The 18,589-nt window shown below is 52.6% G+C and overlaps 11 protein-coding genes and 1 non-coding gene across 12 annotated transcripts; 5 read left to right on the forward strand and 7 right to left on the reverse strand.

The window, feature by feature from the left end:
• Positions 1-555: 555 nt before the first annotated feature.
• Positions 556-917, forward strand: ASPZODRAFT_12905 (hypothetical protein; the record flags this gene model as incomplete). Its single annotated transcript, XM_022722180.1, has 2 exons — positions 556-580; positions 646-917. The coding sequence occupies 2 exons, from the start codon at positions 556-558 to the stop codon at positions 915-917; spliced, it is 297 nt and encodes a 98-aa protein (XP_022584301.1).
• A 1,509-nt stretch (positions 918-2,426) lies between these two features.
• ASPZODRAFT_149267 (hypothetical protein) lies at positions 2,427-3,620 on the forward strand (the record flags this gene model as incomplete). Its single annotated transcript, XM_022725473.1, has 1 exon — positions 2,427-3,620. One exon carries the CDS (start codon positions 2,427-2,429, stop codon positions 3,618-3,620), a length of 1,194 nt encoding a protein of 397 aa, XP_022584302.1.
• A 414-nt stretch (positions 3,621-4,034) lies between these two features.
• ASPZODRAFT_128324 (hypothetical protein) lies at positions 4,035-5,407 on the reverse strand. Its single transcript, XM_022721992.1, has 5 exons — positions 5,139-5,407; positions 4,934-5,046; positions 4,380-4,873; positions 4,259-4,323; positions 4,035-4,206 (listed from the first exon to the last, which is right to left on the reverse strand). The coding sequence occupies exons 1-5, from the start codon at positions 5,303-5,305 to the stop codon at positions 4,134-4,136; spliced, it is 912 nt and encodes a 303-aa protein (XP_022584303.1). The 5' UTR covers positions 5,306-5,407; the 3' UTR covers positions 4,035-4,133.
• A 925-nt stretch (positions 5,408-6,332) lies between these two features.
• On the reverse strand, positions 6,333-8,031 carry ASPZODRAFT_1030471 (hypothetical protein). The gene is made up of 2 exons (XM_022720820.1): positions 7,941-8,031; positions 6,333-7,863 (listed from the first exon to the last, which is right to left on the reverse strand). The coding sequence occupies exon 2, from the start codon at positions 7,857-7,859 to the stop codon at positions 6,663-6,665; it is 1,197 nt and encodes a 398-aa protein (XP_022584304.1). The 5' UTR covers positions 7,860-7,863; positions 7,941-8,031; the 3' UTR covers positions 6,333-6,662.
• On the reverse strand, positions 7,987-9,097 carry ASPZODRAFT_12909 (hypothetical protein; the record flags this gene model as incomplete). Its single annotated transcript, XM_022722191.1, has 2 exons — positions 7,987-8,277; positions 9,086-9,097. 2 exons carry the CDS (start codon positions 9,095-9,097, stop codon positions 7,987-7,989), a joined length of 303 nt encoding a protein of 100 aa, XP_022584305.1.
• A 321-nt stretch (positions 9,098-9,418) lies between these two features.
• Positions 9,419-10,927, forward strand: ASPZODRAFT_156846 (hypothetical protein; the record flags this gene model as incomplete). The annotated part of the gene is made up of 5 exons (XM_022726283.1): positions 9,419-9,451; positions 9,521-9,624; positions 9,684-9,888; positions 9,939-10,238; positions 10,295-10,927. 5 exons carry the CDS (start codon positions 9,419-9,421, stop codon positions 10,925-10,927), a joined length of 1,275 nt encoding a protein of 424 aa, XP_022584306.1.
• Positions 10,928-11,729: 802 nt separating this feature from the next.
• On the forward strand, positions 11,730-12,571 carry ASPZODRAFT_1031493 (hypothetical protein). The gene is made up of 2 exons (XM_022720826.1): positions 11,730-12,473; positions 12,533-12,571. Exon 1 carries the CDS (start codon positions 11,983-11,985, stop codon positions 12,427-12,429), a length of 447 nt encoding a protein of 148 aa, XP_022584307.1. The 5' UTR covers positions 11,730-11,982; the 3' UTR covers positions 12,430-12,473; positions 12,533-12,571.
• ASPZODRAFT_1030901 (hypothetical protein) lies at positions 12,543-13,896 on the forward strand. The gene is made up of 3 exons (XM_022720822.1): positions 12,543-13,017; positions 13,075-13,206; positions 13,262-13,896. The coding sequence occupies exons 1-3, from the start codon at positions 12,655-12,657 to the stop codon at positions 13,847-13,849; spliced, it is 1,083 nt and encodes a 360-aa protein (XP_022584308.1). The 5' UTR covers positions 12,543-12,654; the 3' UTR covers positions 13,850-13,896.
• A 26-nt stretch (positions 13,897-13,922) lies between these two features.
• Positions 13,923-16,354, reverse strand: ASPZODRAFT_22518 (hypothetical protein). Its single transcript, XM_022727894.1, has 2 exons — positions 15,743-16,354; positions 13,923-15,681 (listed from the first exon to the last, which is right to left on the reverse strand). The coding sequence occupies exons 1-2, from the start codon at positions 15,979-15,981 to the stop codon at positions 13,944-13,946; spliced, it is 1,977 nt and encodes a 658-aa protein (XP_022584309.1). The 5' UTR covers positions 15,982-16,354; the 3' UTR covers positions 13,923-13,943.
• Positions 16,355-16,672: 318 nt separating this feature from the next.
• ASPZODRAFT_128331 (hypothetical protein) lies at positions 16,673-17,401 on the reverse strand. Its single transcript, XM_022721993.1, has one exon. The coding sequence runs from the start codon at positions 17,341-17,343 to the stop codon at positions 17,065-17,067; it is 279 nt and encodes a 92-aa protein (XP_022584310.1). The 5' UTR covers positions 17,344-17,401; the 3' UTR covers positions 16,673-17,064.
• On the reverse strand, positions 16,810-16,900 carry ASPZODRAFT_t38. Its single transcript has one exon. It is a non-coding gene; the product is annotated as a tRNA-Pro (tRNA).
• ASPZODRAFT_128332 (hypothetical protein) lies at positions 17,276-17,905 on the reverse strand. The gene has a single exon (XM_022721994.1). It carries the CDS (start codon positions 17,673-17,675, stop codon positions 17,340-17,342), a length of 336 nt encoding a protein of 111 aa, XP_022584311.1. The 5' UTR covers positions 17,676-17,905; the 3' UTR covers positions 17,276-17,339.
• Positions 17,906-18,589: the final 684 nt, after the last annotated feature.

Raw genomic sequence — 18,589 nt, forward strand, 5'->3', positions numbered from 1 at the left:
AGTCAGTATACAGAATAATTACTTGGGAAATAGTGCTGTTTTGGTGGTTCTGCGCATGCCAAGAATATCCGACTCTGGAGCTTCACTGCACGTGACCTAACAACCAACAAGTTACGAGCAGGCGGCAGACGGGAGATCTCCAAACACACCGATTCGGCTCGAGATCTTGCCCTGCCCGATGGGAAAACCATTCTGCATTCTTTGTCTCTGAGTTCCATCATATCTAATTTACTGGACAGACGTGCTATTGAAGCGCGGACTTGCCAGAACAATTCCCCTCACGTTGCCAGTGGATTTACACCTCCGCGATCACGATTTCTAGCTCTCGCCGTGTTTTCCTTCCCCCACCCCGCCATATCATTTGCGTCAGCCGGATATCTTCTTGTGTTTTACGCATTCTTCTAGCATCGTTTCCCGGCAGAGGGCTTCAAGGAGCAATTTTCCAGTCCCACGTGCCGCGAGACCGTGTTAACTGGCGAACTGCCTTTAGAGCCATCGCTTTCCCTTGAGCTTGTTTTGTCTACCTAATCAAACTATATTGTTCTGGTCTGAACCATGTCGCTTCAAGCCTATATCAACAGTGAGTTTGCTGCTCGGGGAAATTCGACTTACAAAAATGTTCAGACGTATACTGACTGTCTTCAGAAAAGGTGCTCATCCTGACGGTCGACGGGCGGACTCTGCTCGGCACTCTCTTATCGACTGATCAACTCACAAACCTCGTACTATCAAACACGATTGAGCGGATCATCCGCACGCCCGACGATCCGGAACCGAGCTCTCAGATCGAACATGGCCTGTATCTGATCCGCGGCGACAACGTGGTGGTCTGCGGCGAGGTCAACGAAGAGATTGACCGGGAGATCGACTGGTCGAAGGTGAAGGGTCAGGTGGTCAAAGGCACCAAGAATGCGTGATTGGAGAACGGATCCGGTTTCAGAATGGCAGAACCCAGGACTTGGTAGAAACCCCCTCCTTTGAAACCCGCTCTTCAAGTCATGGATTTGGGGCCATCCATCACCCTCATCGAACCCTACGTCGGTACCTTGGAAGGAGGGGAGGGAAGGGGAGAGAGAGGGGTGAGGGAAGGCGCTATCAACATGAAATGGACTGTGACGACGCGACTACGGAGTACCTGGATCCACGTTGCAACTTCGATGGAAGCATTTACCTCGGGCAGGTCGGGCTCAAAGAAGTGCAGTGCAGCAGACCCTCACACCGGAACTTTTTGACTTGCACTATGTGCTCGCGTTGGTATACGCTACTTTTGATTCAGATATGATTCAAATTTGATTCAGCTACGTCGAGCGCGTCTCCGTCACAGACAGGCCGACAGACACGTTGCGTGAGGTACAATCGAACCTACAAACTATCCAATCAATAATAATGAATCCCTTCCATCTGTTCTTTTGCCGCGTCTTTTAAATGGGCGGTCAATCAGTATTCCAGGGGATACTTCCAAGTCCGGCTCCAGACTTCAGATACGAAGAGAATCCTCCGTACAAACTCAATTCGACACAAATAACGTACTAGAGCGTACCAGAATAACACCCCCCTCACTGTTCGGAGTCTCCGTACTCCCCTATCGAATCTTATCAGCCCATGTGGCAGGGGAAACCAACGGCTGCAAAGCCTTTCCGTATTATTCACGGGTCCCCTATTCACCCCCAAAAAGCGCCAATTATTGGAATGTCGCACAAATAATTGCAGTAGAATAATAGTCGTCGTGTCTCCCATGGTTGTTATTCAATAATTATGACTACTACGTACTCTTAATACCGCCAAGTCGAAGCCATCCTCTGAAACGACCCAACGTTGGCTCTACGCTAGCCGCTAGGCCCTTGGGCTCCCCCCGCCCAGCGCTTCTCCTGACCCGGATGCGTCGTCCCTCTCGCTCCCTGTTGCTACCTTCTTTCCGGCCACACAACTGGGCCGTTGCTTTCACGTTGGCCTCGTTCGCTAAACTACGCTGATTTCCAGATCTTCGTTCCCTGCTCATTTTGGCGTTTAGTCTCTTTCTTCTTTGATTTTTCTCCCTTCTGTCCTCCGTCCATCGCTTGTGGCGGGGAGATAGATTCTAGTCCCTTTTCTTGCTGTCACTGCGCTTTCACCAGCCACACCAAGAGGTCGCTGGGCGACCCTATCAGTTGTTCCCCCTCCCATTTCCTCGAATTCAGCCCTCCCAGACGCCCTTCATGTTGCATTTATCTTCGCTGCAGAGACTACGTTCCATTCATTCGAGCCCTCCGGCCATCGTGACGTGGTAAGGAGGCTGAGCGGAGTGTTGGGCGCTTCTACTGCACCTCCCTTCCCCCCCCTCCTCCTCCTCCTACTCCTCCTCTCTCACACTTTCGCCTATCGATCTACAACAAGGGTCTGTTGGAAGAATTGGCTACAGGTTCACCTATTCTGTTGAGTAGGCCATCATGTGGCTCTACAGAGGTGTGCAGTCGGCCGTCTTCTACTATGTTACCTGCACTCCATGTGCCAACACGCTGGACCGTCGAAAACGCAAGAAGGAGGCCGCGAGAGCCAAGCGGCAACAAGAGCGCCTGAACGCCCTGGTGACCGACCAGCCGAGACCGTTTGCCCAACCGACACCGTTTAGCACGAATGATGGATGGAGGGAGGAGATCGCCATCGGGCCGGGTCCTCCTGCACGGAGACGGCCAGGCATGAACTACAATCACAACAACCACAATCGGATGGAGAGCTGGCGCACGGATGAGGGGTTCCCCGACTCGTCCGCGGAATCGATGCCGGACATCATCTTGCAGGATAAGGCCAAGTCGGGAGCGAAGATCGGTGACCGCTGGCACTGGATGCGATATCAACGGGAGGACGAGCCTCTATGGGGTGAAGAAGTCAAGGGATCCTCCGTTGGGATCTCCGGCCGGGGTAGGGCAGACACAAGCCATTCGAGCAAGTACTATATCGCCCGTGTGCCGCCGGTCAATGATCTACACCCCCCGATCGTCAGTGGACCACGCAGCAAGGCGGAAACCAGATGGATGCTACAACCCCCACCCAGTGCTAAAGTCATGGCTGGGAAGGAGCGGATCCATGGGCCTGTCAGTCAGTCACATCTTTCGCCGTCAAATCCCTCACAAGAACAACCGACATCATCGTCATCATCATCATCAAAAGAACAGCAAAGGTTGGAAAAGAAAAACTATCAATCTTCCCCGGTCACCATCTCCCTGAACTCGACCACCACTACTACGACTAATCCTGCCGATCTGCCTCGGCGCCCCCCACCTCTTACCCTCTCCTCCTCCTCCAAATTACCTCTAAGCAGCCAGACTCGGGACGACTCGTGCCTGGGGTCTGGGTCACCTTCGATGGTGTCTTTCCCTGCAGACTCCATCGATAAATGGTCGCCGACCCTATCCTGGCAGTATCCCGAGACACCCAGCTCGCGACCCGTGTCCAAGGCGACGGCTGACAGCGGGAAATTCTTCCAAGCCGCAATCTCCAAGTCGTTGTCGACGGTACAACGCAGCGAGACGACCAAGAAGATCCACATGGTGCGCCTAGAGATCAGCGACGACGGTGAAGAGGATCTCGACTTCGGGCACCTGGAACGCGTGCGACCGTGGCGGTGGAGCATGGACATCTAAAGTCTCCTTTGCTAATGTCTTTTTTTTTCCCTTATTTTTCCTATGTTTTACATCATGGACCATTACTGGCCGGTCCAGCTATGACTGCACTAGTCTGGAATTCTCAAGAAATTCTTTCTTGCCCTTTTTTTAAGGAAAGATTCTTTGCAGGAAAACCTGATTTCTCCAGTTACTAGATCAACCATGATTGATTTGTCCGTCCTGTCCTTTGGCTTAGCCCGTATCCTTTTTTTTGTCCCTTAACTGTATATTAATAGCATTCATTTATTGTCCATACTCATAGCTACAAGACAGACTAGAAATAAAAAATAGCACTTTAAAAAAAAGAAGAAAAAGGTTTGAAATATAAAATAGAATAGATGCATTGATCTATCAAGGACGCTTTTGAGATGTTCTCGTAAGCCATGCGTGCGTGAGGGGGGAAAGCTGGATAGATGTGAGGAACGTGTCGGAAGATTTTAAATGAGACAGACGTGACATGAACAGAACGAGGCTGGAGACAGACTTGAAGAATTAGTAGACTTTTTTCTTCTCGTCCATGCTGAGCTGGCCAGGGCCCATGTTGACGAGAAGGAGGAGACCGCCGCTAGTTTGATTAGCTTTTGTCCTGTTCACGGTATAAGAAGAACGTAACGTACACGATGGAAAGAATCTGAAAGAAATCGTATTTGGCAAAGTCCTTATTCGGGTGGCGTTCGTGGAGCTAAATCGATTAGTACATGAGATGGATGAGATAATGTATAAAGGTTGAGAGCTTACGGTCCAGAAGTTGTTGACAAGGACGTTGAAGACGGACAGCAAGACGACGAGAATGATGGCGCTCCATTTAGCCTTGAAGCCGACGATGACCATGACGCAGGCGACGAAGCCGAAAAGGCTGACGATGACGCGCCACAGGCTCCACTGGCCGGAGAAGACGAAGCCGATGAAGAGGAAGATGAGGAGGACGCGCCCGGCGAACTGGACGTACATCTTGCGGTCCTTCTCGTCGAGCTGGGGCAGGCCCGCGGGGACGAACTTCTTGCTCACCCAGCTGTCGGAGAGGACCATGAGCAGGCCACCCACGACGCTCAGGTTGCGCAGGAAGAAGTTCAGGTCGAAGATGAGGCCGTAGCCCAGTCCCTGCGTGATGACCACGCCCAGCAGGCCTGCGACGGCGATCTCGCTGCGCTTGCGGGCAATCACGAGCACAGAGCACACGGACATGGCGATCACGTTGACGATGAGGAAGGTGTGCGAGATTCCCCAGGGGACTTTTTACAATCAGCAATGCCGTCCTCCGAATCCATTGATTCCAAGTATAGGTGGCTCACTCTTTCGCATGTCACGCAGGTATAACAGCTGGTCGCTCCATTGTGTGAGGATGCGAATCGTGTCCTCGATGAAGGTGACGACGATGAGGAATCGGCCGATGGCCGGGAGATAGCTAGTATCCCTTGTTTTAGCGAATGACAACACCACAATTGACAAACAATGGACAATGGCACGACAAAATGGCCAGCGTATGATGGAACCTACGGTTTGATGGGATCCGAGATGGTATCTAGCCAGTCTTCAATCTTGCTTGTCTGCTCGCGGATCGCGTCGAGAGGACTCGGGTCGCTGGTGGCATCAGCCCGCCCGGGCCCGCCGAAGGGGTTCTGGTGGCCGAAGTTGTAGCCCGCGGTGCCCCGTATTTGGGCCATGGTTGTATTTGAGAGAGTGTGGAAGGAAAGAGGGAATGGTGAATATGCAAAGGCAAGGGAATTTCGTCAAGAAATCCGCGAAAGAGATCAAGAAACAGTGAGTAGAAGTCACTCGATATTGAGCAAGTGAGAGGCGGGGGGGTTATAGCTGTGGTGGATTCACTTCCAGTACAGGCCACGATGACCGGAACTCGGGTCTAACCCGATCGGGCTAGGGGATCATCTGTTTACGGTGGAGGTCAATAGACAAGTCTGAATAGACATATCTGAAGGGTCTTTTGTATACGATATCATCAAATAGGATACTATAGTATAGGCTGCTAGCGATCTATTGATTGCTAATACTGTTGATTTTAGAGAATATGCTTAAACATGTCTAATAGAGTGCTAAGTCCTCAATCTGTCTATAGTTGATTAACTTCGGTACTTATTAATCCAGACAAGTATGAAACATCATTATACCTAAAATTGTCTATTTCGAATTACAATCCTAAACTTGAGAATTACTAGTATACTACATAACGAGGTAGGTATGGAGTACTCCGTACTCCGTACCATAGACCCTGATCCATCCATTACGGAAGTACTCCGTAGGTACCTACTTCGTAGACCACAATCACGACTCACAGCTTAGCAGAGATAAAGGAAACCCCCCTGGAAGAGACTCGAATCATGGGCATGGGAATGGATAAAAATAAACATTGGACCAAATATTCCTATTGCTACCTACCTACCTACGCAGCAAGTGGGTCAAATGCAGGGTTGATGCAAGGCTTGAACTCTGTCCGCAGGGGATACTATGTAGTAAGGTAGGTACACACAGAGTACTCCGTACTCCGTACCTAGATCTGCAGCTGCATACCCCTGAGTTAGGGAGAACAGTATAGTAATAGTAATAATATTCCATAGTTGGCCTCGGTTGGCAATGAAATTCTCAGTCCATGAGAGAGTAACCGAGTAGGCGCCGAGTAGGCGCCGAGTAAGTGTTGTCGGATGGTATCTCGATGACCATAAAATACATGACACAATTGAAAAAAAAAAAAAAAAAAAAAAATAGAATAACAAGCAAGATTTGGTGTTTTTTTTTTCGATTTAGTTGTGTTCGATTCGGCTCAGCTCATTTTTGTGCAACAGGTAGACCTTCTCTCCAGGTGGCACTTTTGGTATACATCAGGTCAAATCAGCCAGAACGCCAAAACCATGGATCAAGAATAAGTACAGGTAGGTGGGTTTGTAGTAGTTAAACTAGCGATCCTCATAATACAGTGAAGAGAAGAAAGGGACGGACATTCCAGGTTATGAGGTTGTAGGAGGGAGGGGGGGAGGGGGGAAAGGAGAAGACTGGAGAGGTTGACATTTAAGCTGCCCAGTCCGAGTCCAGAGGGTGTCCCTTGCCCTGGTTGCGCAGGATGTCCGGGATGTAGACCTGGGTAACCGCGGGCAGCTCCACGGGCTTCACGGCGGGAGCGGCGGCGGCGGCGACGTAGGGTTGGCTCTCCGAAGCGGAGGCCTCGCTGACGCTCTCGTCCGTCTTGCCGCCCTTCTTCTTGGGCTTCTTGGAGACGGTGGTCCACTCGTCCTCGGTGGTGGATGCGCCCAGCAGCCGCAACTGCTCTTCCTCTGTAGGAAGCTCCTCCTGGGTCCATTTCGAGGAGGAGGACGAGACCGGTTGGTTCTCCTTGGCATCAAAGGTGTCCAGCAGTTCCACGGTCTTCTTGATGTTCTTGGCGGCCGCCGCCGGAGCTGAGCTGGAGGAGGAAGAGGACGCCACGTTGGTCACATCCTTGGCGGCCCAGGCGTTCGTGGTGGGCGCCCGCTGGGCCTTGGCGGCCGCCTCGCGGCGCTCAGACTCGCGGGCGGTGTGCATCTGCTTCTCAAGCAGCTTGCGACGCTGCTCCTCGGCCTCCTGGACCTGTTGCTTGCGGGCCTCGTTTTTGAGGCGCTGCTGACGCTGCTTCTTTGTCTCGACGGGCTTGAAGGTCTGGGCCTTCTGCTTCTTGGGCTGCTCCTCAGGCAGCGACCCGGTCACGCGGAGGACAGAAGCGGCCGGCGCGGGAGCCTCGAGCATGTCAGAGACGTATCCTGCACTACCGGGGACGGTGGCCTGCACCACAGGCGAGGTGGCGGGGGACAGATCATCGTCCGCATCAGCACCAGCGGTGGAAGAGGTACGGGTCGACACACTGGAGACCGAACGCTCGCTGCTGCCGGCCTTCTTCTTCTTATTGCCAGCGCTGGTGGCCAGGGGGGTGCCATTCTTCGCGGCGGTGAGGCGTCTGGCCATCTCCTTCTGGTCGACGTCCTGCTCCGGTCGCTCGTTTTCCGTGACGGCAATCACGGGGGTGGCCTCAACGGGCCTGGCGGGGGCAGCAGCAGGCTCGGGCGACTTGCGGACCTTCCGCTTCTGCTTCTTTGCGGCAGCGGGGATGTTATCAACTTTCTCGAGCAGAGGCTTGATGACCGGTTTGCCTTTGGCGTTGGGGCCATTGGTGTAATAATATCCGAGGCCGCCTGCCACGACGAGCAGCAGCGCCCAGCTCACCAAGGGATTCATTATTCTTTAAAAAAAAAAAAAAAAAAAAAAAGTCAGAACAATTCCACACCAAACTTATAGTATAGGAGGAAAAGAGCATACAGGTCGTAGACGAAGAGTGTAATCAAGTCGAGTATTCAGAGACGTTTCAGTTCATCCGGTGAGGGAATTTCGTAGGTAAGGCCAGATGGCCTTGTCTCTCGCAGGACGAGGAAGCGAGAAACGAGCCCGAGACACGCGTGGGCTGCTGTCGCTTCGAGTAGCCGGTCTCTGCAGCCCAAACCGCAATCACCAAGACCTTCTGCCGCCGCCGCCGCTGCTGCTGCTGCTGTGCGTCCTGGGCGACCGCGTGAATGGGGGAGGAGAGAGGACTGGGCTGGGAAGAGAGGCGTTGAAGGTAGCTGCGGTGAACAGCGTACAGGAGAGGCCAGCAGAAGCGCTGAAAGTGACAGTCCTCGAGAAACACCCAAGACAGGAGAAGCCAGATGGCGAGGATGACAGGAAAGGGGGAAAGGGAAAGGAGAGGAGCGAGCGGTGGAGGGAGAGGGGGAAAAGGACACGATTGGAGGTGAAGGGGGAATTGCGATACTGGATGAGGTGGTCTTTGCGCTGCTCCACCTGCGTTGAAAGACGGAGTAATAATCACTACTACCTAGTAGTAGGTAGTATTGACTATTGAACTATTTAATAATGTTATTGGTAATTCAAGAGTATTCTTTTATTATGATGATGATGATTAATAGGTACTACAGTATTGTATAGTGGTTTAAGGGGTTCCTATGATATCTGAAGCTCTCTTGAGACAGTACAACAATATAAATAGGCATAATAATTAAGCATCTTAGTTATGGTGGTCCAATCATTTGTAATATTTGACAGCATTTCCTCTACCTGTTAATAAATGGTAGTTACTAGGTATATATTCCATAAGACTACAGTGTAACAGGGGTGGACTTTTAGTACCTGTACCTAGGTAGTTAATTAATACTCAAGTATCAAGGCAACCACCTATTACTTGTCAATACCAATCACCACCAGTACTACGTAGATCGTAACTAGCTATTGTATAGATGGATTACTGAGAACAATATAGCTAATTACCTAGCAGTCTATTATATGACAGTGAAGAGAGATCTTAATCTGACTTGCCGATTACCGAGTCCCACTGCCACGCGTGTAACAGTCAGTACTGTTCATTACTAACTATATAGTTCATTAGTATAGAGTAGTTAGTATAGGAATCATACAAGTTGAAGCATATTCCTTTATCTAGACTAAAGTTGTTGGTAATATAGATTTGCCCTTGTTGTGTAGCAATCAGGTTGATACTACATGGTGTCTCCGACCAGGGCAAACACAGACAAAGCAGAGAATATCTAGGTAAGGCTTAAGGTAGTAGGTACCTAGTAAGATCTGTTTCAATACAACTGAGAAAGATATGAAAGAAGAGCCATGATTCGTAAATAATTGCAATAATTCTGCTTGGTGGAGCGCCAAGACTGATAAGCTACATTGTTATAAAGTGGGATATTGTCAGCGCCTTTCCCCTCCTCCTCCCACTACAGGCCCCCAACACCACCATGGCGAGGAAGATCATCATCGATACAGATCCGGTAGGTCAATTCCACCGGACGACTCTCAAGATTCCCCCTCCACCCCAGACGACCACGCTAACGAGTAAGGGCATTGACGATATCCTGGCCTTGCTGCTCGCCTTTTCGGCGCAGCCAGAGGAGGTCCAGGTGCTGCTGGTCTCGCTGACCTTTGGGAATATCGAGGTCAAGAGGTATTGGTTTCTCTTGAGAAATACTACGCATCGGTAATACTGAGGGCTAAGAATCACAGTTGCCTGCGCAATGTCGTCTCCATGTTCCATATCATCGAGCGCGAGATGAAGTGGCGCGCCGACCACGGCCTTCCCGAAGGGTTCGGCGCCCTGCGCGCCCATCCGCCTGTTGTCGCCGTCGGGGCAGAAGATCCGCTGGAGGACCAGAAGATGCTGGCCGATTATTTCCATGGGTTTGATGGACTCGGGGGGATCCATTCTAGTGTATGCTTTAAGCCTATGATCTCTGCCTGTCATTCATCTCATTCGTCTAGCACCCCCATCTCACCCCCAGCGAGACCTGGGACCACCTGTTCGATCCCTCGGCCGACTCCAACGGCATTCAGTCGGTGCCAACGGGCAATCCGGCCGCCCACCAGTCGTTCGTCCCCTCGAAGCGACCCGCCCACGAGGAGATCCTGCGCATACTACGTGAGAACGAAGCCGGTGAGGTGACTCTCGTCGCGGTGGGACCGATGACCAACCTCGCCCTCGCTGCGGCTGCGGATCCAGAGACCTTCCTGCGTGCCAAGGAGGTGGTTGTCATGGGCGGAGCTATCCACGTCCCAGGAAACGTAAGTGCAAGTATGTTTATGGTAAAAAGACGTTCTAACTCTTTTTTAATGTATAGGTCACTCCTATGGGCGAGTTCAACGCATACGCCGACGCTGTGGCCGCCGCGCGTGTCATGGCACTCACCTCCCCAAGCCCCGCGAGCACGGTGCCCCCCACCAGCGATGCGACAAAGCTCCCGGCCTACCCGGCCTCTCTCAGCAAGGCGCTGACACTGCGCCTCTTCCCGCTGGATCTCACGCTGCGGCATAACCTGACGCGCGGAGAGTTCCGCGCCGCCATCACTGCGAAGCTGGAAAAGGGCTCCCCGCTCGCCGAATGGGTGTCTGCCTTCATGGCGCACGCCTTCCAAACCATCGAATCCATGCACCCGGGCCACGACGGCGACGCTGCAGAGCTCAGCCTGCACGACCCCCTGTGCGTGTGGTACGCCCTAACGGCCGACGACGCCGGATGGGTCCCCTCCAAACAATCCCCGGAGGACATCCGCGTCGAGACAACCGGCCAGTGGACGCGCGGGATGTGCGTTGTCGACCAGCGTAGCCGGCACCCCGTCGACGGCGAGGTCGAGTCGGCCAATGACCACGGCTTGTGGCTGAGTTCCCGGGCAGGGAATCGCGTCTGGCGGATGGATGGATCGCCTGTTGAAGCTACTTTTGGACATATTCTTATGCAGAGGATTCTAGCATAGTTTATAGATGAACCTAGTATATAGTCATACCTAGTATACAGTAATCAATAAATACATTATCCATGTTGCTATCAATATCATGTAGACAACATTCACTATTTCAACTATATACTAACTACTGAGGAACCGACAATCATAAAAAAGAGAGGATAGTATACTTGTAGTATACTATATAGCTAGTCTTTACTCTATAATAGACTCATTAACCAAACAAACGACCTCCAGTTACTCAAGTATATACTCCGTAACCATATATATGCCTCCCCATGTTCTAGAAAATGTTAGATCTGTGGGATGTAAAGTGTAGTAAGTACTGCAAAATGCTCCATCACTCCTCCGTATCCCGTACTCGGTACTACTTAGTATTAAGGAGTCATAATTTGGCTTCGTTCAGGACTAGACTCTGGCAAGCTATACCCCCAGACTTCCTTTTTGTATGTCTTTGGTGGTCTTCCGAAGGATTATTTTTGACACAACTTAAATATCGCAACCAGTGCCGGTTCTCTGGGAAATCAAGGATGATGTTGATTCCTGCCTGTCATTTTTGATACTCACTACAACATAAAGTCAGCCTCAGACTTGATGTATGGAAAAAACACAACCCTTCACCCCTCAGCAGGTTAAAAATCATCTCCATGAGTCTGAGTCCCAGACTCCCAGTCTGTAGACACCAAAGGAATAACTAACTACCTTGTAGTCAACATGGCTAGAACCTCGGCTATTGACCCCAGCGCTGACTAACGGATGGGACCAGGTGTCCTTGACGGAGTAGGTTGAAGAGTTGCCACGTTTTGAGGGGAATCCTTTCACTGGTCCCAGTACTAGCACTTACTAGACAGTGCTTAGCAGGTTGTGGTGCCCTTCCCGATTCCCGTCCTTAAAATATCCTGCTTACCTCCATTCTTCAGGATTCGCCTCGACGGCAGCCAAAGGTGAGATGCTGAACCAGGGGAATTGCAGTAGCAAAGTTCGCGTTCTGCTGAAGCTCAGAGCCACTGAGTCGCCGCGAGCTCGCACGTGCTGGCATTCCGGGATAGGCATCGGCGTCGGACTGAATGACTAAGCCGCCTATTGCGGCCCTCCGACTGGCCACCGGCATGCAAAACCGTACGGTACCGTACGGTACTCCCGTCTGCCCGCACCCACTGCCACCCAGGCGAGCTTTCCGCGCCTTTTTTCACTGGGTGCCGTACCGTACATACGGTACCATCCCAGCAAGGGACCACTGCCTGCTGGCCACCAGACTGCGCACGAGCACCAGTAGTTGGACGAAGCCTGTGAGCCCAGCAGGCCAATCAGCGCCGCGGGCCATGGCGCGTGGGCTCCCAAGCACGCGACACCTCCCGGCCTGCCTTATCACCGGTCGATCATCGGGAGCAGCAGCACCTCCTGGGCTCCCTGGGGGGGAGGAGGAGGAGGAGGGAGCGAAGGCAGACGTCGACTATATATATTCTGAGGCTGCTGTCCGGCGCTTGCCCGTTGGCTCTTTTCCCCCTCTTTGACGGCGTCGTTGCTATCCCCCCTGTCATTATTGGGATTATTTCTCCTCTCCGCTGTACTACCGCTGTCTACTGCTGTGTCACGCAATTGGCGGCAATCTCCCTCATTATCTTACCTATTGAACTGGGGACTGAATGACTGTCTGCCTTCCCCTGGTTCCGAATCTGATTGTTGGCTGTTTGTCGATTCCTTCTTGATTGTTTTCGATATCTCGATAATACAACCTCATGTCCCGGTCCCATCTTCCATTGACGCCCGCCATGTCGGGAGAACTGGTGGTGATGGAGCAGCCATGCGTGGAGGGCGTCGAGTCGTTTGCCCTGCCTCCTGCCGCCTTGAGTCCGGCGGCGTCAGTCGCCTCGCGCCGCAACTCGTCGAGGAACGAGTCGTTCTGTCCGCCGATCAAACGCCCGCTCGAAGATCTGGACCTGCCGCCGCCGCCGACCCGGACTCGAAAGATCATTCAGATGAAGCCCAAGCCGCAGTCGACTGCACCGAAACAGCCGGCCATCGCGGCAAACTCCACCACAAATAATAATAATACCACCAAGCAGACCAAAGAGGCGGGCAAGACCCCCGCCAGCGGCGGAGCCGCCGCGGGGGGCAAGAAGAAGCAACCAAGTGCGAGCAGTGCGGCCGGCCGCAAGATCGCCCGCAAGACCGCACACAGTCTGATCGAGCGCCGGCGGCGGTCGAAGATGAACGAGGAGTTTTCCACCTTGAAAAACATGATCCCCGCCTGTCGTGGCCAAGAAATGCACAAGCTTGCCATTTTGCAGGTGAGAAAACACGAACATGAAAATTACCTTCCATTCACCTTGCTTACATATCTAGGCAAGCATTGACTATGTCAACTACCTCGAGCAATGTATTCAAGACCTCAAAGCGGGCGATAGCAAAAAGAGCACCACTCCGCCATCCCCCACCTCTCCCAACATGCTGGCTGGCCCAGGCATGTCCACCGTCTACCACATCGCGACCTCTCCCCAGGTAACAGCGACGACATCTGCCGCCGCTACTGCCAACCCGTCGCCCTCCTTCTCCCCGCGCAGCCGGGCTCCCTCGCGCTCTTTCGACTTTGTCCCCACCACCATCCTGCCCAGCCCGGCGCTGGCTCCCTCGCGCTCACATTCATCACCTTCCGACACCACCGACCCGCCACGGCCGTGGGCCACCACCACCACCACCACCTCAGCGACCACCTCGCCGGCCATGGCCCCCCAGCGCGGCAGCATCTCCTCGTACAGCCTCGACACGGACATTGACCACGAGGCGTCCGCCGCGCTGCTCATGCTGAATCGCGACCGCCGCGGCACGGCCGATTCCATCGCGGATCGGGTCTCTTCCGCCGCTCTAGATGTCGAGGGCGGGGATGCACAGCGGAAGATGGGGATGAGCGTGCGAGATTTATTGATATCCTAGTTCTTCTTCTTTTTTAGATCAATGCAACGTTACGATTACGAGTAAATTAACGATGAAAAAAAGAAAAAAAAAACCCCTCCATAAATGAATCCTCTTATTTTCTTGTTCTTGTAAATTTCCTCGAGTATTCACTCGTGGTAACCTCCCAGGCAACTATCGAGACCCCCCGGAGGGTAAACGTATAAGAGCCGTAGACATGGCTATCCGAACGCGCACGAATAAGGAGACACCCCTCCGAGCCTGACACCTGGATATCCATGATTCTTACCCCGTACAGGAACGTATCTGCCGCTCTATTCTTCCCGACACCCCACACACCAATCAGGGGGTCTCGTCGAGATCCGTCTGCAAGTCGCCAGACTGTAGAAATAGAAGAGGAAGAAGTAGCAATAGGGTTATCAGGTTGTTTCCCGCATTCTTCGCACAAGTATTCCTTCTCGTAATATGGCGAAGTAGGATACCGCGGATAGAACGTTACTACTCTTCCATGGCTTCCATCTTGATGGGAATATCCCATCCATTTACCATGCAGGGCTCTGAAAATAGCCGTCGCAACAGCGATGGTATGGTTAGAATCAGGGAATAACGTGCTCCGCAGAGAAGACATGGTCGTTTCTCTCTCTCTTTCTCTTTCATCTCGGTGAACGTCATAGTATCGTGCCGGGATGACAGGTCCGCTCCCGTCTGACGAGATCTCCTCGCGGTGCATGCCAAGTCTATCGGCAAAGGATTCCATGAACCCTACATAATCGCCCATGGGGAACTGGGAGCGACGGGCATGATTGCGCAAATGGCGGAGGGTATTGCGTTCGTGCCCTTCCTCTTCCTGAGAATAGTCAAGAACAATATTATCACTGGTAGTACTGTCCTCGTGTCCCACCCACGCGCGTGCGATTGTCCGCGCCTGCATCTCCATTGCACCCCAGTATGGCCCGCGGTAGAAGCCTATAAAGCCTAGATCTGGGATTTCGGTGCGGAACACACCCCCACGGTCGAGGATGATGGGGCAGAAGGTGTTGGAGGCCTGGTACTCGAGCGTGTGGAGGACGTCGGGCGGTAGGACGGACAACGAGGCCGCGGGCGTGTATCCTGTTGCAAGTACTATTGCGGCGACATCGTCAAGCACGGTGTGTTGCTGGCTTTGGTTGGTTTGTTGGATGAGGAGGCGCGCAGGTTGTTCTGGCGAAGTGCTCTGCACTGCTGTGACTCGACCGAGGGTCACGGATATGGTCCCTGCGCGGGTGAACTCGGAGTAGTCATTTGAGACCGTCACCCATGGCAGGGCTATGTCTTGCTCTTGCCTCTGTTCTTTACCTATGAGTTGGTCAGGGCCGAGGAGGTCCTCGAAATACGTGTTGACGACAACAGCCTGCTGTGTCGAGACAGTCCCGACAGAGTACTTTATCGATCCAGGCCGTCGGGCAAGGTCATACATGGCGAGATCGAGCGGTTGGAAGGAGACAGTATCCGGATCACTCGGACTGGACCGATGCGGGACATACGTCGGGATGGACCAGAACGGTTTCGAGCAGACATGGTGGATCTCACAGTCTTCCCAGACATTCTTCTCTGACGATCCCGGCGCAAGTCTGACGGACGAGAGATGCAGAGCCAGCGTAGAGGCGACCTCCACGCCGGACATACTGCCCCCTATAACGACGAGTTTTCCACGAGTCCCGCCGGGAGGGAACAACGAGTTGACACTGTGCAATGCGCTGCTGTGGACTATCCTATCTGTCAAGCCGTCCAGGCCGGGGATATCAGGTATATGCGGCCGGGAGAAGAAGCCGGCCGATACGATGAGATGGTCAAATTGCTCGGAGGTCTCCTCACTTATCATTTAGCATGGATGGCACAGGGGTAGAAGAGAGAGGGGGGGGGGGAAGAAACTACCCATCATGAACAAATGTTACAGTCCATCGTATACTCCCTTGATCATCACGAACCGTATTCACCACCCGGTGTCCCAACCGTATACTCTCCGCAGGGACGTACCGCTCGGCGTATGTTTCAAGGTACCTCCCAACCTGCCGCGCGCGAGGGAACAGGGGCACCAGCGTATCCTCTCCCAGGACAGATTCCCACGCTAGATCCGAAAACGCGACGGTGAACCGGCTCAGGTTCGTCCGCATGGCGGGGTCGACAGTCGCGGGGGGATCATGACTTCTCGTGCTGTCGCTTTCGCTGGCGTCCACCGGCCACAGCCCACCGATCACATCTCGCTGTTCGAAGACGGTCGCGGAGAATGTACCCTTGGGGAAATCGTGCAGGAGGGTTTTGGCAGTGACGAGTCCGGCCGGACCGGCGCCTAGTCAGGTATAAATATCTTCTTCTTCTTCTTGTTGTTGTTGTTGTTATTGCTGTTCCTCTTCTATTGACTAACCAATGATGGCAACCTTTTTGGACCGGTTCATCCCTAGGTCGTCGTTTCGTCTTCAGGGTGATGTGCTGATAGATATCAGGTACGTTCCTAGACGCGGTGTAGTTACTAGCAGTAGACCCATGTTACTACCCCGCGGTGATCACTCCACTCAAAATAATTTCATGATGGACAGACTCTTATTCTGTCTGGTGTCGTGTCAGGATATTATTCGTAATCCTGGTGGATGGACTCGGGCAGAACCCACGAGGTGATGGTTTGATTTGCGTCTGTCTACCTAGTACCTACCTACCATCATCGGTATACGGGATATATATACCACGGCTATCTGGACAGTTAACCAATTACCCTTTTCCTGCTACTTGAATAGATAACCAATCGCTACAATATGAATGCTTATAGTTATTCTAGCTAGTACTCGTGGAAATCAACCCCGCACGTATCCCTGTAAGAGGTGAAGCAAAAATTCTAATTGACTTCCAATCACTTGAGAGTAGACAGACAGACAATGTGATTCTAGGTAGGATATGATGGAATAAGAAACAAGCAAGGGTCATCCAATAAAAAAGAAAAAAGAAATGGCCCGAGCCGCGGATCGAACGCGGGACCTCTCGCATGCTATGCTGTAGGGTGGACCCTAAGCGAGAATCATACCACTAGACCACCCGGGCGTTGCAGTTGTAACTGCTGTGAAGGGCGAGCGCGAAAAGCGCTATATAAACCGAATTGGCCTTGGGTTGATTGGTCTGGCGCCAGGAGACTGCATTAAGCATCCCCCCCCTCCAGCTCACCGATAGAGATATGTAGTAGATATGTACTAATGCAGCAAGGTGGGCTAGTGCATCGTGTCGCTTGCAGCGGGTGCCACGTTAATTCGGTTCACCACGCTGATTTGACACCCGACGGTAGGGCCTTCTGCGAGGCCGCGGAGATTCGACAAGCGTGGGCGAATTAACGTTTCCAGACCAAAGGTAAAAATATCATAGGTTATACAGTAGTGACCAGGCCAGTCAGGAACCCCGAAAAAAACGAGTAAACTGGGGGTATTCTTGTTTTTTTTTTTCAATAGATAGGCGCTACCTGGAGGCGTAGGTGCAAAAATGCCGCAGGTCATGAGATGGGCGACAGTCGCTCGAGCCACGCGGAGATCTCCAGCTCAGGCGAGTGTTTGTCTGGGTGGCAAGCGTCCTGGAAACGCTGTTCGGAGACGAAGGTGTCGACGTTCCTCTCCGTCAGGGGCAACTTGGGCCGGTTATTCTTCTTGAGCTGCTCGCGCTCCGCAAACGCCGCCGGCGACAGTCGCGACAGCTTGCTGCGAAGCCGTCGGATGCCTACCACAGGGAATGGAGCGATGCGCGGCGGGCCAAACGGGGTGTCGACCTTCCACGGGTCCTCCGAGGCGACGGAACGGGCGTCCTTGCGACGCTGAGAGCGTGATCGAGCCATGTGAGAGGTGCAGTAGAGGCAAAATAGATGTCCGGAGGAAGTCTGGAGGTGCGATGGTCAGGAATTATCATAGAAAGGGAGAGATAATGGAAGGGGAGAGCCCCTCATCCATACCTTATATATCTTCGCTGGAGAGGGGCGGTTTCCCAAAGCGGGCGATCTCCCCTCGTCACGGCATCAATGTGCCGAGCTGCAAGTCTCGAGACTTTTGGAAGGTCGCATGGATCATCAATAGACTTTCCAAAGGACTGGACCGCTTGGAAGCCCGCCAGACCCAGGCCAGACCCTTCCTCTCACCACCAGATGATTGGCAGGGAGTGGGCGAGGCAGCCGTGCGATCCGGGGGGGTTGAGGCCGCTGATGATTACGTCATGTACACCAACTACGGAATAACTAGTATTAACTACTGGGCTGGTTAATGGTGACTACCAGCTTTCGTCCTCCCTATTATCTGGCAATAACTTGGGTTTCGGCGATCAATTGCGCCAGAATGACCCCCTGGATTGTCAACAGGTAATGATGAGTTTATGCTTCCCCTGGATTAACTAACCAACTAGTTTGTACTAGTGGTTTGTGAGAGTTACTCCGTATAGTACAGTTATTATTTATAGCCACTGATCAGCATAAATATTATTTCTAGTAGAGGATATTCTCCTAATTACCGATCGAGTCGCTGTCTAGATTTCCGGAGAATAATGTCCGTCCACGGTGCAGATTGAAGGAGTTCTATAGTGTTCCTACGGTACTACAGGGGATACTGTGGTAGGCAGGCGTAGGCACTTACCGGGCAGTGTCTGTAAACAGATTAGGGCCTGCAGTTCAATGTGACTGCTCCGTATTGGAGAATAGATTGCAGATTGTCAGGTCCAAGAGTAAGATTTTTCATTCACATCCCGCTCGCGGGAACCATCCAT

Source organism: Penicilliopsis zonata (genome assembly GCF_001890105.1).
Source record: "Penicilliopsis zonata CBS 506.65 unplaced genomic scaffold ASPZOscaffold_2, whole genome shotgun sequence".
In the NCBI taxonomy this organism is placed as follows: domain Eukaryota; kingdom Fungi; phylum Ascomycota; class Eurotiomycetes; order Eurotiales; family Aspergillaceae; genus Penicilliopsis; species Penicilliopsis zonata.

What these genes read in the sequence shown, in the direction of transcription:
- ASPZODRAFT_128324 (XM_022721992.1), bottom strand. Translation starts at nt 5,305, where the DNA reads ATGGCCCAAATACGGGGCACCGCGGGCTACAACTTCGGCCACCAGAAC. An exon ending in CCTGCGTGACATGCGAAAGA is followed by an intron (nt 4,874 to 4,933) that starts GTGAGCCACCTA and finishes GATTGTAAAAAG; the next exon opens with TCCCCTGGGGAATCTCGCAC. An exon ending in TTTCAGATTCTTTCCATCGT is followed by an intron (nt 4,207 to 4,258) that starts GTACGTTACGTT and finishes TAATCAAACTAG; the next exon opens with CGGCGGTCTCCTCCTTCTCG.
- ASPZODRAFT_1030471 (XM_022720820.1), bottom strand. Translation starts at nt 7,859, where the DNA reads ATGAATCCCTTGGTGAGCTGGGCGCTGCTGCTCGTCGTGGCAGGCGGC.
- ASPZODRAFT_1031493 (XM_022720826.1), top strand. Translation starts at nt 11,983, where the DNA reads ATGACTAAGCCGCCTATTGCGGCCCTCCGACTGGCCACCGGCATGCAA.
- ASPZODRAFT_1030901 (XM_022720822.1), top strand. Translation starts at nt 12,655, where the DNA reads ATGTCCCGGTCCCATCTTCCATTGACGCCCGCCATGTCGGGAGAACTG. An exon ending in AGACCCCCGCCAGCGGCGGA is followed by an intron (nt 13,018 to 13,074) that starts GCCGCCGCGGGG and finishes GCCGGCCGCAAG; the next exon opens with ATCGCCCGCAAGACCGCACA. An exon ending in ACAAGCTTGCCATTTTGCAG is followed by an intron (nt 13,207 to 13,261) that starts GTGAGAAAACAC and finishes TTACATATCTAG; the next exon opens with GCAAGCATTGACTATGTCAA.
- ASPZODRAFT_22518 (XM_022727894.1), bottom strand. Translation starts at nt 15,981, where the DNA reads ATGCGGACGAACCTGAGCCGGTTCACCGTCGCGTTTTCGGATCTAGCG. An exon ending in GTAACATTTGTTCATGATGG is followed by an intron (nt 15,682 to 15,742) that starts GTAGTTTCTTCC and finishes CTAAATGATAAG; the next exon opens with TGAGGAGACCTCCGAGCAAT.
- ASPZODRAFT_128331 (XM_022721993.1), bottom strand. Translation starts at nt 17,343, where the DNA reads ATGACCTGCGGCATTTTTGCACCTACGCCTCCAGGTAGCGCCTATCTA.
- ASPZODRAFT_128332 (XM_022721994.1), bottom strand. Translation starts at nt 17,675, where the DNA reads ATGGCTCGATCACGCTCTCAGCGTCGCAAGGACGCCCGTTCCGTCGCC.